The sequence below is a fragment of the Brachionichthys hirsutus genome, chromosome 10 (assembly GCF_040956055.1).
Source record: "Brachionichthys hirsutus isolate HB-005 chromosome 10, CSIRO-AGI_Bhir_v1, whole genome shotgun sequence".
Lineage (NCBI taxonomy): Eukaryota > Metazoa > Chordata > Actinopteri > Lophiiformes > Brachionichthyidae > Brachionichthys > Brachionichthys hirsutus.
Window position 1 is genome coordinate 4,644,799 of NC_090906.1, and position 19,884 is coordinate 4,664,682.

General features: G+C 46.3%; 1 protein-coding gene across 1 annotated transcript; it reads left to right on the top strand.

Annotated features, from left to right (window-relative positions):
• Window positions 1–1,921: 1,921 nt before the first annotated feature.
• Window positions 1,922–19,099, top strand: LOC137900206 (phosphatidylinositol-binding clathrin assembly protein-like). The gene is made up of 19 exons (XM_068744270.1): window positions 1,922–2,051; window positions 6,806–6,948; window positions 7,728–7,803; window positions 7,930–8,032; window positions 8,788–8,881; window positions 8,966–9,077; window positions 9,988–10,094; window positions 11,392–11,433; window positions 13,161–13,246; window positions 14,103–14,205; window positions 14,410–14,543; window positions 14,897–14,994; window positions 15,184–15,288; window positions 15,384–15,414; window positions 15,549–15,690; window positions 17,020–17,043; window positions 17,335–17,391; window positions 17,477–17,596; window positions 19,085–19,099. Exons 1-19 carry the CDS (start codon window positions 1,922–1,924, stop codon window positions 19,097–19,099), a joined length of 1,722 nt encoding a protein of 573 aa, XP_068600371.1.
• Window positions 19,100–19,884: the final 785 nt, after the last annotated feature.

Sequence of the window (19,884 nt, forward strand, 5' to 3'; positions counted from 1 at the left end):
AAGTTGTTGCACAACCATTTTGGCCAGCTGAGTCAAAACGGTGGCGGGTCAGGCCGACCAGCAGCAGGACTCCATGCCCCCCCCCCCACACACACACACATGCATTCTGGCATTCATCACATCTAATCCCTCTCTGACTGATTGCAGTTCAGAGCATCGCACTCTGTAATATTAAAACAACACAATCACAGATCAATGATAGATTTCACTGTAAATTCACATCACAGGCTTACAGTGTGACTAAATGTCAAAGACACCGACTCCAGCGTTGCTGTGCGGGGACATTTTCAGAAACAGAACGTGCGTCTCTTTCCGGCACGGCGAGGACAGAGTGGCTGCACGTCGTCGTGGCGTTCGCTGTCTTTGATGTGTAATAGCTCAGGCTTGTAATGATTTATAAACGCTCTCCCCGTGACATTGCACTGTATTCGTGCAATGCGCCGGGTCTTTTGACCTTGTGTGTGTCAGATTAAACTTTTTAAACATTATGAAGCTTGTTCTGAGCTTTTGATTGTCATCTATCGGGAATCTATTCGTTATAGGAACGATTGTACACGTGACTTAATGCTTCCCAGACTGTTCCACAATCTTTTAAGACTTTTCTAACAATATTAATGGATGTTTTTTGTTTTTTTTACATCCACTTGTGTAGCAGATTCAAACTCTGATGAATCAATGATTAAAATGCTCATTATTTGCAGTCCTATAGAGACAAATGAGAATAAGGCAGCAAAATATGTGATGAGCCGCTTCATAGATAGCTTCAAACTGTGACGATCCTGAGAGGTTTTTATTGATGCTGCATGAAATGTCCCATGAAGATATAGAATTTAAAAAAAGTTAAAAGGGACGTAAAAAAAGAGTTGTTTTTTTTATTTTCCTACAAAACAAACCGCCAGTAAATAAACAGCGCTGCGCTTTTAACCCCGTTGATTACGCGATAGGTGATTTTTAGACACGTTGTCAGACAGGATGGGAAGATGAAGATGGCTTGGATTTGGCACGAAATGAAACATCTCGCTGATAGAATCCTCCGTTTTCCTCTCCACGCGTCTCCGTTTCATTGGACGGCAGCTTATCACGGAGAGCCCCCCCCCCCCCCCCCCCCACGCACCGAGGTGTCGAACCAGCTTGACGCCTTCTGCTTTAAGACACCCCCCCCCCCCCCCCCCCAATCACCTGATTCATGTGCTGCCATTTTACGCACAGGTTTGACTGACCCCCCCCACCACCTCACACCCCTTAAAAGAAAAGCTTATCAGTGTCCTCATCACAGAAATACACCTTTTTGTGAGAAGATAAGAAAAACAAATAGCTGCCACGGTTGGATGCGGCCGGCGCGGCGCGGCGGGGTGCGGTGCGGTGCGGTGCGGATCGCTGCAGAGATTCAGCGGTCGAAGCGGAGCAAATAGCGGGCAGGACGATGCTTCTCCACCGACTGGGAAAGTCGCGCCTTCAGTCGTAGATCTGGCAGGAATCACCGGTTCCGGTTTGTGGCTTTGTCGCGGCTCCTCCTCTGATCCACGCCGATGATTCCACGCCGGCTCCGGCGTCTTCCCACGGCGGCTCCTGTCTGAGTGCCGCCGCCGGTTCTTCCTGCCCATTGAGCATCAGACGCTTCTCTGGACGTGATCCTCATATGGTTTATTTGCCGGCGCATGAATTCTCCCACCGGATCCTCGCCGGTGTGTTCTACTCTCCTCCTCCTCTTCCTCCTCCTCCTCCTCCTCCTCCTGCTCAGACGGCCGATTCTCGCAGAGGGCACTACCCTCCTCCCTGCCGCTAAAGACATTTTGATCGTCCTCCCCGGCATCCCCCACCCGGACTCGACCACCACTCCGCCTGCCTCCTGTTTCACCACCACCAGCAGCACCTCCACCTCCTCCTCCTCCACCTCCACCTCCACCTCCTCCTCGGTATCATGTCGGGACAGTCTCTAACGGACCGGATCGCAGCCGCGCAGCACAGCATGACCGGGTCTGCCATCAGCAAAGCAGTCTGCAAGGCCACGACGCACGAAGTCAGCGGACCCAAGAAGAAACACCTTGACTGTAGGTTAAACGTGACTCTCTACCGACCCGCATGCTTCACGGTGCCCCCCCCCACACACACACACAAAGGATAGCCTGAAGAAACGGCAGCGATTAACGCGCACTCACGCGTTTTTGCGTTCGAGCCGCTCGGATTTGGCACCATTACAAACATTCCCTTACATTTAAATGTGATTTACGCAGCGACGCATGTGGGAGTTAAAGCAAAGCCGTAACTGTAGCCGCCAGACGGGGGGTCGGCGTGTTTTCTCTGCGCGTCTTAATAGGCCGGCCTGTGTAGTCTAGTCATAACGCATCAGCGTCCCTTTACCGCGCAGGCCTGTGCGTTATCAACGCCACTATCAGCGGCAGCGGCAGCGCGTCAATCCTCCGGTGACACCCTCAGCGCTCAACGCGCGCTATTGCTCATCTCGTTCAAGTTCACGGTCTTGTCCTCTGGTGCATTATTATCATCACTGATGGATGTGATGGTGGAGCGGAGCCGCGCTCCTCCTGTGCGTGTCGGAGCTCCGCTGGCGGCTGTTACTGGTGTCGGTCCAGATTCTTCATCCACACGTCGCGCCACGCAGAGAGAGAAAAACGACATGTAGATAAAAAAAAAAAAAAAAAGACAATTTAACCAGTGATTATTGGTGAGGTGCTTTCTGCTTCATTATAATTACTCTGTCTCCATCTCGCTCTGATCGATGGAGCGCATGGGGGGGAATCGATGGTGCTGCCAGTTAGACGCACAGGCAGCAGCTATACAAAAGATAGGCGTAGACAGACAGACAGACACACAGGCAGCAGCTATACAAAATATAGGCGTAGACAGACAGACAGACACACAGGCAGCAGCTATACAAAAGATAGGCGTAGACAGACAGATGCACAGGCAGCAGCTATACAAAAGATAGGCGTAGACAGACAGACAGACATACAGGCAGCAGCTATACAAAAGATAGGCGTAGACAGACAGACGCACAGGCAGCAGCTATACAAAAGATAGGCGTAGACAGACAGACGCACACAGGAAGCAGCTATACAAAAGATAGGCGTAGACAGACAGGCGCACAGGCAGCAGCTACAAAAGATAGGCGTAGACAGACAGACGCACACAGGAAGCAGCTACACAAAAGATAGGCGTAGACAGACAGGCGCACAGGCAGCAGCTACAAAAGATAGGCGTAGACAGACAGACGAAACAGCGAGGTGCTACTTAAGAGGGAAAGTGGGCAAACCAGACAGAGACACAAGGAGGCAGGGAGCCAAGCAGCCAGAGTCGGATTGGCAGTCCTGTTCACAGCAGAGGTGACTAGGAGTTCTAGGCTCCTTCCCAAGATGTTCTATTGGAGGGGGGGGCTCAATATAATATATATAAATTAGGACTGCATCACTAAATTGGGGGGGGGGGACTTGTCTGTGACTCTGGAAGGTTCCGTCACACACTTTAGTGACGTCAGCGACATGAAGCGGCCTTAGTCAGATCTGCTCTGTGTCGATGCCACCGGATTTCTTTTAGCCTGGAAAGTTACTCTCAGCAGTGAGAATCGTACGTTCGTCAGCAGCAGTTTGAGTTATTGACTTAAAATATGATTTCCAATGCTGCAGGCGGATCAATCTCACATCCACCTCACGATGTCGTCAACTTCTGCTTCTCGCAGACGGAGGTGATGAGGAGTCGGTTTCGTGACTCTAGAATTGATCTGTTCGGTAGCTATAGCTGCTACCTTGATTTCCGTATCTACAGCTGACGCCGATGGCGATGACATCTTTGATTTCTATCGCCTTACATCGGACTCTCAAAGTTTTGATCTCCGTTTCCGTTCCGGTAAACTCGGCTTCAAAGGCTGTGGAAAAGCCAGTCGATGAGTCCAAAAATCAGCTAATCAATCAATCAATCACTAGTGATTGGGCACCGGTCGAAAGCACTCGCCATCAAGAAGTATCAATCAATTTATAGGTAAGAACATCAGAGTGGAAGAAGAGGACTCGCCCTACGTGACAATTGTTCATCCATGAAGTGGATTATTGAACGTTTTAAGCTACCGCTCCCACGGAAAAACTTGATTTAGCTCAGAATGGATCCGTTTATTGTTGTCGGTTGATCAGTTTGTTTGGCTCGTTCTATTTCTGATCAGCGGTAGGATAGAGAGCTTCATGTCAAAGCAGGAAAATGTAGGCCGGGCCCCATTCAACCCAACTCGGAGCTTGAATCGACATTTTAGTCGAGTGGATATTCTGTACTTGAGCCATTTAGATCCAGGCGAAGAGGAAACATTTTCCGTTTCCTCTTCGGAGAGCCCTCCTTCTCCACTCAAGACACGATACGGGACATGGCATACAGCTGTCTGGAGAGCCGACGCTGCGCTTTTAAGGTCGGGGAAGAGAAACGGGAAGGAAGTGTGTTTTTGATCAGTGGATCTAATGCCTCAACTGACCGAAAGGCTTTTCAGGGGAAAGAGTCGAGAAGAAAAAAAAAAATGCCAACCAATGAACTCGACTGCACTGAATGAGGCTCTGATGAGTCAGCTGCACAAGACTGTGGGTCTATGAGTGTGTGTGTGTGTGTGTGTTAGGTACCGATGCTTGCAACTCATTGGATTCGAAAGGCTTATTCAACCTGAACAGGGTCATAAAAAAGGACAGATGTTTGCTCTGTATTTTGAGTTAATGGAGGAGTGCGTGAAAAAGCCCTCAGCAGGAAGGACTGCAGCGCTTGAAGCGAAATCAATGCCTCTAAAAACAGACTGAAAGGAGCAACAACACCAAAAACACGCCAGACTTGTTGCTAATACATCCATGACAGACGCAGAGGGTAGAAAATAAGAATGGCGGCGCCGTTTCTCCGACTGTTGTGCATCGTAACGATGTGACGATGTGCCGTTGAAGCGCAGGACTCGTCCTCGTTTTCTGCCGGTGTCGTGACCTTGAACACCGGCAGAAAGCTGCCGGTGTTCAAGGGATGCACTATTTCACTGGCAGGAAATAGAAAAGGCAAAATAGGAAGTAAAATTCCATCAGCACCAAACACACACACCCACATTTGCGTCAGCATAAACGGCCGTAAAATTTCAACGCAGTTTCAGGTTCTGAAAGCGACTTGTTGTTTCCGCAGCCAAGGTCGTAACGTTCTTGAATAGCTTCTTGTTATTGCAGTAGGAGTGTTTGCAGGACAATAAATCTAGTGCATGTACTTTGTGAAGCTTGAATCAATCAATCATTGGAATCAATGCAATGCCATTAATTATTCCACAAGGAGGATATTCTCAAACCAACCATTTGTGTTTAAGGACATGACTGAATGCTGCCATTACTATCTGTTATAAATGTCCTCAAATTCAATTAGGACAAGGGGCTGGAAGAAAGTCTTACATTAAAATGCTAATTTATAACTTGTAGTGACACCAACTTTTTTTTTGCCTTCAGTTCTGAATATGAGGTCATTTTGCATCTTTGCTGTCTGCTCAGCTGTATGAGGACATTTATTTAAAAGTATTGTTTGGTGATCATTTGATACATTCATGTCATTTGTCATTTGTCACACATTGGAAGGCAACAGGCCTTAATATTGGTTAATATTGTAAGGGATCAAATGTCGCATCGCCTCTAATGGTCTGATTGCGCTGACGGCTGATGAGACGGCAGAGTGAAGCCTGTAATTATTGTCGTCTCGGTGATGTGGTTTTCACGCTTGGAAGCTGTAAGGTTCAACAATGAGCTGTGATGAGCCGCCGGCGCTCGGGGCTCCTCTTCAACATGCATTAAACATGTGACTGTGGAATCAGCCAGAATTCTTGTAGCCAGTGTTTTCAGCAAGGTTCGAAAACATCCCAGAGATTTAGAAATAAACCCCCCGATAACCTCTGATCCTGCGGAGGACCCAAAACCAATGATTTGCTTTAGAAATCAAAGTGCCTTGAATGTTTTCTCTCTCTCTGTCTGTGAATTCAAGCTCACTTCTTCCCACCACCTCGGGGGGTGAACCTATACTCGGGTAGACTCCGCCTTCTCCCGCGTGTCTTCGGTTTGCCTCGGCTCCACTCGTGTGTTTGAATTACGAAAAACTGTCTGACTTCCAAGGCATTTCTAATTCTTTTTTTTTTTTAATTATTTTTCAAAAACCGTGTCGTTCAAGAGCCGGGGTTTCTCTGTATAACGCTCACTGCTGAATTTTTATTACCTGTAACTAAATGCGAGAGAAAACGTACTTTTCTCTCTTTAAAATAATTCTGGGGTTCTCCTCAGATGTGTTTTTTGGGTCTCTGAGTCCAGAGTTCAGCAGAGCTTTGATCCATTTGAAACAGCTTTTTAATATTTGCACTGAAAGCACAACGCACACTCTAGATGTGAATCTCTGAGGTTAAGCGTTTAGGTCAACGCGACTTCTAGAGCGTCAGCGCTAACAAAGACGCCGTAGAAGAAAGATCGGATTCATTGCCCTTCATCAGCCGTTGGACGTGATGAAGTTCTGCCTCTTACGTGGGCGTAGGAGGAAGGATAGCTGCTGAACGACAGCCACAGAGTGGATTTAACGATGCAGCTGGTTCGTTTGTCTGTCCAGTCGCTCTTATGAAATAATCAGTGGCGAATTGATTTGTGTTGATATTGAGCGATGGCTAAATCAATGCTCCGGCCGATAGCCTCGGGGCTAGTGCTTTTATTCTGGAGATTCACAATCAAGCTCAAGGTGTCTAACTCTCTTCAATTGTTAGATTTATTCTCGTTCCTTTTCTCTGACTTTTTATTTTCTATTTTTTTTCCATCCCTTCCAGACCTGATCCACTGCACCAATGAGCTGAACGTCAGCATCCCACATCTGGCAGACACTCTGCTGGAGCGCACGGCCAGCAACAGCTGGATAGTCGTTTTCAAAGCGCTCATCACCACACACCACCTCATGATGTACGGCAACGAGGTGAGCCCGACTCGGGGACTCGGGGACTCGGGGACGCGATTGGGAAAAGACGATCGCTTAACAAGTGTGTTGAATGAGCTCTCAAATAGATTCCTGTCGTTGTTTTTGGAGGTCAACAGAGTTTGAGACGATAAAACGATTTACAAACACGTTCAGGGACTCAAATGAGACAAAGATGCTGATTTTGGCTACGTGTATATTGCAAAATGAACATTTGAGTTCTGATGATCTGCTAAACAGGAAATCCAAAGAAGGGCCCGGGAAAATGTGATGGGAATTTAACACTAATTTATGATATTCAAGAGTTTTATTCACTAATTGAGTCAATCTGGGAAACATTTTACAGATTAAATGGCATCAACTGTTAATGTAGCATCAAACTAGCACCCAACGGACAGAGAAAGGACTTAACAGAGACATAACTCCTCCCTGCACCGCAGACACAGAGAGGACATTTGATGTGAGGACATTTTGATCTTCAGACAGCAACGGTTTCCCCTCCAACTCTTTGCAGTGAGCTTCTTTGAGGCGTCCATGTGTCCATGGACCGATAAGGTCTCTGGCTGGCTGACATTTCTGTGGTCGCCGTGACAACGCATTACAAGAGCAACAACTTAAAAACATCACAAAACGCTAAATAAGTAGAAGAGGTCGTGCGCACCAGACGAGCACCTTCGCCTTTTTAAAGGGATGCAGATTCCTGTTAGAGCAGAGATTGTTGTTTATTATGGGATGTCTTTGCACACTCCTCTTCCCTGCTGTGCTTCTTCTTTCACCAGAGATTGATGCAGTACCTCGCCTCCAGAAACACGCTCTTCAACCTCAGCAGCTTTCTAGATAAGGCTGCTCTACAAGGTGATTTGATGCCATTTGCTTGCGAAGTATCTAGAAAAATGGCCTTCGTGGCACCCCGTCCTCCAGCTCCATGTGACGCCATCGGTGATCAGTGCCTAACTCCAGCGCCTCCTCTCTGTCCCCAAGGATATAGCATGTCCACTTTCATCAGACGCTACAGCCGCTACCTGAATGAAAAAGCCATGTCTTACAGACAAGCTGCTGTGGATTTCACCAAGATGAAGCGAGGGTAACGCCGAGCTCGCACACCCCCACGCTCACACGCTGCGTCTTTGATCACGTTTTAGCATAAGGCTATCGCACTTTATTTTGTTACGCCTCATGGCTTGTCCCCTGAGGGGTCGCCACAGCAAACCAACCTTCTCCACTTCAGCCTGTCCTTTGCATCGTCCTCCCCAACACCAGCCGCTCTCATGTCCTCCCTCACTACGTCCATGTATCTTCTCCTGGGTCGACCTCTAGCCCTGTTCCCTGGCAGTTCCATCCTCAGCATCCTTCTACCGATATAGTCCCCGTCTCTCCTCTGGACATGTCCAAACCATCAAAGTCTGGTCTCTCTGACCTTGTCTCCAAAACGTCTAACCTTCACTGTCCCTCTTATTGTCTCATTTCTAATCCTGTCCAACCTGGTCTCGCCCAAGGAGAACCTCAGCATCTTCATCTCCTCCACTTCTAACTCCGCCTCCTGCAAATACATTTTCTATTTTTTCCTTAAATCAACATTTTGTAATGACTACTGACAATTATGGGTGAACACAAAAATATACAATAACAGCAGCACATACAGAAGATTTCATAACACATCAGTGAATGGAGTTTTAGCATTCGTCCCTGGGTAAAGCCGCTATTCTTTTCTTATAAAGAACAACTTGTCGTTGTCGCCGAGCCCCACCGAACGGCACCTTTCCACACTTTAGTCTGCAGCTCTGACACGCGGCGCGCGTGTGTGTGTCTGTGTGTGCGTGCGTTCTTGTTTGTGGCCAGGGCTGATGGCGTGATGCGCACCATGAACACGGACAAGCTGATTAAGACTCTGCCCACCATTCAGAACCAGCTGGACGCGCTGCTGGACTTCCAGGTAAATGTCCGCCTCAAGAGAGGAACGAGACGTCGGGGTCGTTGATCCGCTCTCAGCGATGTTTGTCTTCCACGTTCCCTTCAGCCCAACTCAAACGAGCTGACCAACGGCGTGATCAACACCGCCTTCATGTTGCTGTTCAAAGACTCCATACGGCTGTTTGCTGCTTACAACGAGGGGGTCATCAACATGCTGGGTAAACACCACAGCAGGTCATCGGAGTCCGTCCGGCGTCCATTGCTGTAGTCCATGTCTCATGTCTGAAATGATTTGTCATTAATTGAAATGATTTGAGGAACTTCAACCACGGTTATTAGGACTTTATCTTTATCTCTGAATACATGGGCTCTTCTGTACAAATCAATACCCGATTGATTTAATATATATATATATATATTCCACTGCAATTGTCTAGCACCTCAGCGGACTGAAATAAATCTAAGTGAAGTATTTAAATTATATCCTCATGCAGCCGAGTGATTTTGGCAATAATTGAGTCGTGAACAAACAACTAAATCAATAAATATGCTTTAGGTGATTAAAAAAAAAAACAGTCCTGAGATCACACATAGAAATATCAGAGTAATAATTTATTTACAAATAGTTTAGAAGTACATATTGATCAAATGCATTGCTTTACTGTGGTATAAACATAAATAAATACCCCCACAAACAAACAAATAAATAAATGCATAGGCATAGAAAAAAAGCTGCGATCACACATATGAAGTATCAGTTATATTCTATTTAGACAATTTTTAAAACAATTAAATATTTACAGATTGTTTACCATGAAAACTAGTTCATATATTTTTTATTTTATTTCATACTTCTGGACAATCACAGGCCACTCAGAAACAGGATCGGGATCACATTCGGGTTTGGAAATGCCAAAAACAGCAGAGTTTATAAAGGGAAAATACATTGTATAAATAGCAATGGTTGAATGAACACATGTAGAAAACAATAATGAATGTTTATGGTAAATAAGCCATAGCAGCCTCTTCAGGCCACAAATACCAAAACAATGGATGAATAACTTCCCCGGTCGATCAGATGCTCCGGTGTCGGGTTTTAACGTTGCTCCTCCTCCTTCTGACACACAGAGAAATACTTTGACATGAAGAAGAACCAGTGCAAAGAAGCTCTGGAGATCTACAAGACCTTCCTCAACAGGATGACCAAACTGTCCGAGTTTCTCAAAGTGGCAGAGGTAACGCCTGTGCGTCCTGCTCCTCCTCCTCCTCTTCCTCCTCATTCCTCAGAAGAGGAGGAGGAGGAGGAGGAAGAGGGAAACATCATGTGTCTGGAGCCAACCTCAACGGCCCTCCGCCCTCCTTCAACTTAGGACGTGTCTGCATCTCGTGCATGTTCTCCTTCCTTTTTCTTAGACAAAATTAACCTGCAGAGAAAATAGTCCCCGTCAAGCTGTTGAGATTTGCTCCGGACGAGTGTCGCCTCTGGAATCTGATTTGCGGTCGACATTTCCCAAACTGAATCCCGACTGTAGATCAGCGTCCAGGGGGGCCATTCTTCACCGTAATCCTCCGAGGCTTCCCCCCCCCCCCCACCCTAGATTTTCTCCTGTCTCTGTCCGTCTCTTGCCCTGACCCGGGGAGGGGGGGGGGGGGTTACTCTGAAACAGCGATAGCCATCACGGGAGCCACTCATGTAGCGCCTCCAGTGGAGCCCTCACTGCGCTGCCTGGTCGCCTGCCTGCACTGCATGCCCAAGCGAGCTCTTTTCCTGTCCCTGTCTCTGTCTCCTCTGATTTCAGTCCCTCTCTTAACAAAGTGTCCCTAACGACTGCTATCCAGTTGACAGTTGCCGTCCTCGCTAGGCTCGCCTGTAGACCACGTAGCCTCCATCGTCAGGCTGTCTCTCTGGCTTGGTTTCGATCCCATTTGGAAGAAGGTTTGGGGGGTTGCAGCCGCTCAATCCAAAGAGAAAACAAACAAACAAACAAAAAGAAGAACAGACTAACGTTGACTTTCATCCATTCGACCTGTCTAACAGAATGTGTTTGTCTGTCTGTGTCATCTGCGTCCCTCCCCTTGTCCGTCTGTTCAAAGTCAACATTAGTTGAGTGTCTTCCCCTTTGGATGTGTCTTCGCTCGCAGTCATGTGACCTGTGGTCTGCCTCTTCCGTTCAGTCAGTCGGTGTGCTTTGCATTCATTCCACCCCCCCAGTCTCAGATCTCTTATAGGTGTGTGTGTGTGTGTGTGTGTGTGTGCATATAGAATACTGTGAATATTGGTGTTTCTATGTGTGTGCATGTTTCCTCCTCCCCTCCTCCTCTGTTGTCTTTTGTTTTCCAGCCACTGCATGAAGTAATGAATGCTTGCATTTGATTCTTCTTTCTCCCTCCTCCTCCTCCTCTTCCTCCTTCACACGTCTACTCCCTTTTTTAATCTGTTTTTTTGCTTTATTCCTTGTTTTGTTATTACATTTGTTTTTATTTTGCCTCCCTCCTCCCTCCCCTCCTCCTCCCTCCTTTTTTGTGACACAGCGAGTTGGGATAGATCAGGGCGACAGCCCCGATCTCACACAGGTCAGTCCACATCTCATCTCAGTCAATCAACCACTCAGTCAACCAGTTTTTAAATCTGTCAAGTCAGTCCATAATGCTTCATCCTAAACGCTCCCGTTCCCTACTCACCCTACAGACCTGCCCCCCCACGCTGCAGCTGCCCCGTTCTCCTCCTCTTCTTTACTCTCCTTTACACCTTAACGCCTTTTCTCCTTTTTCTCTCTGACTCTAGAATAGAGAGAAAACGACCAGCAAAATAGCCTTGAAGTCACATTTGCCAAGCATCGGTGCAGCTTTATATATATTTTTTTTATTCTTCTTATCTATAACATTATAGAGCAAATTCTACTCCGAGGTACGATTTTCGAATCAGCATCCTGCAGCTGAATAACAAGTTTGTAGCCGGTTTTTTGGCTATTTTTTTTAGACGTCCAAGTTTGGGGCTTAGGATTCATCTGAATTTTCCCCTCTAGTCTTTCTGTAGATATCAAGACTTGTCTCTTTATACAAATGTTTATCGGCACAGCTTTATGAAATAGGTTATGTCCCCCCCCCCCCCCCCCTACAAGCCGTGTCCAAAACCTGAAAAAGGTGATGTCCCTTTGCATTAGCTGTGGGGAGAGCAGCGAATGGTGTTTATTAAGAAGGTCTCTGCAAATATGACTTGGATGGGAGTGGATAACGCCATCATAAGTGCTGCATGTCATGTTGAAAGCCCCAAATGCAACTTGCTCTGTCACGTGACTCATGATTGGATGCTTCTAAGGTGACGAATCGGGTAACAAACACACTTTACGCCATGTTTGCAGTGCTTATGAAGACCTTACATGCCCTTATTCAACAACATAGTGAGCCATGCCTATACTGAGTTCTAGATATGTGTCTGTTTTACTTTCAAACTTTTAGCATATTCTAGATTTCTCTGAAGAAGGATATCCGCAATTCGCATTTTACTCCCTTTCCCCCCTTAAAATAAGTATATGAGAAATCTTTCCTTTGCTTGTCGTGCTTGCGTTGTGTTGTTTGGTGCCGAAATGGAAGCCTCGAGATGAAAATCCTGGTATCACATGAAACCCATCCACCCTTTTTTTGTTTTCCAATAATGACCGCCAGCCAGCTGCTGAATGTGCATACCTGATTTTCACCAGATGTTGACATTTCTCTGAGTTAACTTCCTCGGCTTCCAGCGGAGTGCATTTTTAATTCTTCGCTCTATTGTTTGTTTGAGGAAATCAAATAAATAAATAATAGACTAATGTAATTTTCTTTTCTTTTTTTTTTATGGAATCCACAAGTTAACTCTTCATTTTGAGACAGTGATTTTCTTTGCGTATGCATGTGAAGGTGTGTGCACGCGCTCCTTAGATGGATTTGATATAGTCTCTGTTTCCGGAGCCCTGCAGCGACGCCGCTCTGCTCGGCCCCGTCCCGTCAGTCCTGCTTGTGGACAAACGCTTGCATGATCCAGTGCTGATTGTGTGCATGCTGGTCAACCAAACCTGATGAAACCAAAATGAAAAAATAATCATCCAAAAAAAAAAAAAGCAAAACCCCCCCAATGAGCTGCTGAACGGCAGATCATGAATCTGAGGATGTCTTAATTCTGCTGCTGCTTTATGTGTGTGAGAGAACGAGTGACATAATGCAAGGTAGGTGGAGGGTGAATGTCTGTGTGTCCCCTTTTGTCCACTTGGCTAGCGGTTCTAACGATACCCTATAAAATACCACCCCCCCCCCCCCTCCCTCAGGCTCCCAGCTCTCTCCTGGAGGCTTTGGAGCAGCATCTAGCCTCTCTGGAGGGCAGGAAGCTGAAGGACCCCCCCGCAGCCAGCAGGTACGATCAGAAAAGCTACATCGTGTTTCTGCTCTCAAACGTTTCGATACGAAAAATCAGTGTAACGCATGAAAAAGACTTTTATTTTCAAATGGTCGCTATTTTTTGTAATGCCTTGTAAAGACCTTATATGCACTTATGCAACAACATACATAGACTCATGTTCCTTTATTTTCATTGGTCGAGCATGTTTCAGTATCTCGCTGCATAGTGCTTCACAAGGACAGCAAGAAATGAAAGAACCATTAGAACGTCCACAAATTGAATAACATAAAAAATGTATTAAACCGTTCCAAGGGAAAATTACAAGGCAAGTAAAGTGGGTGGGGCGGTGGCGTAGTGGTTAGTGCTGTAGCCTCATAGCAAGAAGGTGCCGGGTTTGAATCCAATCTGTGTGGCGTTTGCAGGTTCTCCCCGTGGCCGCGTGGATTTTTTCCGGTTTCCTTCCACCTGCAAAAACATTAAATTTAGGTCAATTGATTATACTCTAAATTGTCTCTGTGTTGGCCCCCACGATGCTGGAGAAGGTTCTTCAGACGAACCCCTGGAATAAATTATAGAGCTCTGCTGAGAACCTCAGAGAGCATGTACAATACCGAAAGGTCGAAAATGCAAACGGGAGCGCCTGGCCTCAGAAGGAATCGGTAAAATCTTCCTTCAAAATCTCGACACATAAAGATATAAATGTGTGAAATTGTTCTCTGTGTCTTTGCAACACGCCCTGATTATAAAGCCGACAAGGAACGACAGGACGACTCTTTGACGCGGTGTTAGCAAAAACGCGAGAGACAAGCCAATCGAAACAATACAGGGAAACAGAGAAAGCTCTGCGTTGACATGTTGGTGTCTGTCTCAGATCCAGCACCTTGTCCAGCGCGCCGTCCTCTCTGTCCAGCACTGGGATCGCCCGCAGCCGAACGGACGACAAGACGGAAGACAACAGACTGCAGCAACACAAGGCAGGAGACAACCTTAAACTCAAACGCACAAACCTAGAAGCGCTAACAACTCTGTCCCGAACCATCCCAAGTCAGAGATACTTATGAAAGCTGCACTGTTTAACACGACAACTCGCGTTCCCGAGGAGACTCCTGCTGTTGATGTTGCGCTGCAGAGCTCTCACACGCCGTGGAAATGTGATCGTGTTGATTCCTCCCTGCCAGGAGGAGACTCATAAAGTATTTGACCTTCAGACTCCCACTGCGTCACCCGGCGCCCAGTCGGTGGGCAGCGCTAACAGCAGCGGGGGAGCCACAGATCTCTTCTCGAATTCACCCATCGTAGCCGTCAGCAACCAGTGAGTCCGTGGTCGCGCACGCACACACGCACACACGCACACACACACCTACACACCTACACACACACACACGGCGTGTAGGAAACGTCTAGTCAGGTGTAATATAGTCCAGATTTAACACCGATGCCAAGAGACTGCTTCCTCTTGGTGGGACGGGAACAAAGAAATTCGTCCAGTTTTTAAATTTGATGCGAGGGCTGCCCGGCCCGGCCCAGCCCGGCCCGGCCCGGCCCGTAGACGAAATATGAGCCTTTATTTTATTGGCCCTTTTCCTGCATGCCATGCTGATGATTTCCGGTTGCACAAATGAGATGAATTGAGAAACACTCTCCTCCCCGCCTGCCTTCCCACAGCGTGCCAAACCTGACCAGTGAGCTGTTTACCCTGCAGCCGAGCTTCACCCCCATCCAGACCACACACACTGTGCCCAACAATAGCAATGCCTGGGGAGGTAGGCCTGCAAGCACAAGTAAAATCACGCACACACACACACACACGTACACGCACACACACACACACACACACAATCCTGCAAGCATACAACGGAGCAGGCGAATAAACGTCCTCAAACGTCTCATCCTCCTGACTCATTTCCCATCTTTTCTTCTTTCATGTTACCATGGTGATGTCCGAACGTCAGGTGATTTGCTAAAGCCGGCTCAAATTCACAGCCCCGGAGCCCCATTGCATTCTGGGAAAATGCTGCCAAATGACTTCGACTCTTCATTAGCCAACCTTGTTGGCAGTGAGTGTAAAAATATCTCTCTCCAAATAGTCACTCTGATTCAATTTGTCCCCCCCCCTCTCCTGATGATACATTTCTTGTCTTCCTTCTCTCAGACCTGCAGTTTGGAGGCATGCCAGCCAAAAAGTGAGTGGGTTCTTTACGACAAACGAAACTTGGCCGCCGGCACATGACTCGGCTGCCCGTCCGGTTTTATCGCCACTCGCACGCTCTCATGACGAACGATTTATTTCTGTCTTTGTATGGAATTCGTTCATCAGGCCGGAGCTCCAGTGGAGTCAGCTGGTGGAGAAGAAGCCAACAGGAGGAAGCGGCTGGCAGTCGAAGGCCATGTGCACCAACACCAACTGGACGCACGCCACCCATCCCATGACACCTGCACCCATGCCGATCCCCCAGATGGTAATTTGTGATGCTTTGACTTACGTTACTATATATGACAGTGTGGGTGTACAACCCCTCCCTCCACTGTTATCGACCCACCCTTTACCCACGTGTCTTTTTTTATTCTAATACAGTAACAGTAGTGTATATTTATTAATGCTACCTGTACTCTTAATCCTAAATTAGTTGTACTGCACAGTAATTCTATATGAAGTACACTATTATCGTTCTCGATACAATAATAAATAGAAAAGCACTCTGAGAGCACAGACCGCCACCAAGCATCTCATTCCCCTCCTAATTAGATCTACACCGTCCACATGGTGATCTGGATTGTCATCAAAAGGTTCTAAATTGTTCTTGGTATCTTTATACACCAACCATGAAAAGTAAAAGTGAATCAGAGTTGATGTGTATTTTTAACACATTTTTGAATCCATGAATCGGTCTTAATGTTAAAATGTAAGATATTTTTCCTGACCTCATTCTGGATCAGATCCAGAATACATTTTGCATGATAGAGAATATCGGACGCCTTTATGACTGTGATTTTTGGTGAGTGAATTGAAACCATATATTTTTTTAAAGCCTTCATTATAAGTAAATGGGAAAATCCAGATTTTTTTAAATATCGTGACAGTATCCAAGATCCGGATCCAAACCGGATGATATTCAGTCCCCACCCTACACGACTGTGTCAAATTCCATAAATATCGGTCAATAATCAACCGAGATATTGAGGAACAGATTTTGAAGCTACATCGACTGCAATGTTATTGAATATTTCAAAGTGATCCAGAATCCAGAATCTCTTCTGGATCATCACCAATTTTTTAATCATTTGTTCCTGGTAGAATTCCTGAAAATTCCATCAAGATCAATCTGTAACTGCTTGAGTTATCTTGCTTAAAGAGAGACAAACAAACCAACGGCGGTGATTTCATAACCCCCGTCTCGGCAGACTAATACGCGAGAACAGAACGGGACACTCACCATTCAAGATGCTGCAATGAGAGCGAGAGAGAGAGAGAGAGATCAATTTCTAGTAAATTTCATTCCATGGCCATGTAATTTACAAAAAAACATTTTGAATAGAAATGAGAAAAACACCAGCAGCAAATGAAACTTGATCTGCATCATTTTGGGGCTTTTGGAGAAGCGTCTGTCCTTTTGAGCGCGACCCTGATTATCGATACGTCTCTTCCATTCTATCTGGTTCCATCGCTTCGTTTCCAAATGATTGCCCTCTCAGCTTTTAGGCACGGCCTGAATAGAAAATAGAAGCGATTCCAGGATGGACGTGTCTGGTTTATTGTTGTAACTCTCGTTTTCATTAACTCTCCACAGAATGGGATGATCTATACCGGCTATGTAAGCTCCTTTATTCACTTGCTACCCTTCAATGCGCTTTTTGCACCTGATTCTATCTCCCCACCCACTATCTATGCATCTATTATTTTTATGTAATGCATGGAACGTCAATGATCATACCTGTTCTGCCATCGTTTCATCTATTGTGGCTGAAAAAGCTGCTGCTTTAATTCATCACTCGCCAAAGGTTCCACCTACTTTGTTGCTATGGGGAAACGTTTGTTTGAGGGACGTCTGTAAGCGGTTAGATAAGCTGGATATCATGATTTTATACATCTTATTTCCACACAGGCTCCAGCACCAGTGGCTTTTCCTATGACAACACCCCAAGTGCCTGTTTACGGAATGGTAAAGAGCCCCTGATCTGAGAACAGCATGTTGAACCCTCCTGCTCTTGATCTGACTTTGTGTCTCCACCTTGCCCTCCGACCAGCTCCCTCCTCAAATGAGTCATCAGATGGGGGGCGTTCCCATGATGCCCCCCCAGCCTGTCATGTACAACCAGCCAGTCCTGAGACCCGCCAATCCCTTTGGGCCCATCCCGGGGACGCAGGTAAAAAAAAACTAACTTGTGTTCTTTTAAAAAATGGTTCCGTCTTATATTTAAACAGTTCCGCTGTTCTAAGAGTGCCTGCGGTTTACCTGGAGAGCTCTCCCAGCGGAATCCTCTGAGCAGATGGGACATTACAGAAACACTTTCATTTTACACGTTTCAGCACAACCCGTAGCTTTCTTTGTTTTTAGCATACATAAACATAATGTAGGGGAGCACTGTGGGGCAGTGGGTAGCGCTGTGGTCTCAAAAACAAAAAGGTCTCAGGTTCAAATCCAACTTGGCGCCTTTCTGAGAGTTTGCATGTTCTCTCCTTGTCTGCGTGGGTTCCCCCCCCCCCCCCCACACCTAATTTGCATGTTTTTATTACGGCTAAAACATGCAAATTAGGTGACTTGGTTACACTAAATTGTCCGTAGGCGTGAATGACTGTTTATGTGGCCCTCTGATGAAATGGTGGCTTGTCCAGGGTGTACCCCCGCCCCTCGCTCCCTGGACTGCTGGACTCGGCCCCAGCACGACCCGTGATTTGGATTTAGGATTAAGATTAATAAATAGAACAAATAGAAGCCAACGAGGACTTTTCGAGGACATTCCAGACCCGATTCCCTCACATTTAATAATCCACCACGGCAGAGTTTAGGACGCCACTCAAGAAGTTATGGACAAAATAAAAAGGAAAGTTTTTATTACAGTTAGCAGGTATTACAGAAGCTCACAGACTACTGCTAAAAAAAGGGTATTTAAACGTAAGAAACCCTTCCGAATTGTAGTGCAGAGTTTTTCTGTGTCAAAACGTGACTCTGATCACCCGTGAAGACACAACCTTCAGTCGAGTCGGGCGGGGCGCGGCACGCTGTCGCTCTTCTGTGACCCACATTCAGACTGTGCCAAGTTTACGAACGTTAAATATGTATAAACGCTTTCAGTAATGCTTTTCAATTCAATTATTTTCATCAAATTCACAATAAATTTTGAACAGTCACACTTTCATGTACCAAAACAGACGTTTTCAGAAAGTAATACAGTAGTATTGAGGTAAAACATCCAAACTGAACCGTGACTAAATATTAGGCTGCGCTCACGTTCATTTTTTGGGGGAAAACATTCCTTGGTAGCTACTTAAATCAAACTGAAACGGGCGTAGGGAAGACAAATCGAACAAAATGGGACACATTAACAGTAAATTTCATTATTTAGCCACAAAATATCCGAAATGGACATATATAGAGGAAAAACATGCGTGCAAGAAGTACTTCTACATGTAACTTCAGAAAACTATCCGGCGAACAAACTAGTATATTTTGACCAATCACTGGGAACATGGCAGTGAATTGCAGTCGTTTACCGAACGCTCTGACCGAGAAGCTGGTTTCACGGCGCTGCTGCAGGCAACAAGCTCCTCAGCACATCCCTGAACGCCCGATGAGATGTTTTTGTTGACCCAAATTACCCTCCATTGTCTGCTCCCTTCCGTGTCCTCCGCAGATGCACTTCATGTAACCATGGCAGCAAAGCCAAGTGAGCGAAGGCGAGAAGAGAAATTGAAGAAAACTAAATCCAGCACCACATCCAGCGCTGGAGAAGGAAAGAAAACTACAGAGGGGGGGAGAGGAAGGAGCAGAGAGGAATCGCTGCTTCCATCTCACCCGGCCCTCCAGTCTCCTCCCTGGTATCTCTGTCTTTGAATCTATTTGTGCGGGGGGGGGGGGCACCAGAGGCGCCTCATCGACCCCACTCCATCCTCTGTTTGACTTGCAAATTCAAATGGTGATTACATTACAAAAGACTGACAGCTCTATGAAAGTGCAGAAGCTCCGTTGCCACTTGTTGACCTCCTCATTCTGATGGTTTCCTGTATAGAAACTCCTCCCTCTCCATCAAACCCGCAGGACACGTCTCTTTCTGATTGGATTGTTTGCTGGCACTTTACTCAATGTGAACTTTGCCAAGTGTGTGTGTGTGTGTGTGTGTGTGTAGATGATTTTAGCATCCTGATTAGATTGGTTCCTCTGTTGCCAGTCACCCATCACCTGATGTCAGATGTCATTGATTTGAATGTGTGTGTGTGTTTTTCTACATTTTAATGTGTTGCATCAACATTACTGTTTTTTAAGTCTTGATCTATATTTGTTCTTAATTGCCAATGTCACATTTAGAATCCGGGTTTGGAACGGTAATTTTTTTGGAGCCACGTGTTTGTGTGTGTGCGTGAGGATTACCGCGGCTGCGTGTGGGGTGTGTAACGTGTTTTCCTTTTGGTACCGGATGCCACTGCTGTGTTTCCA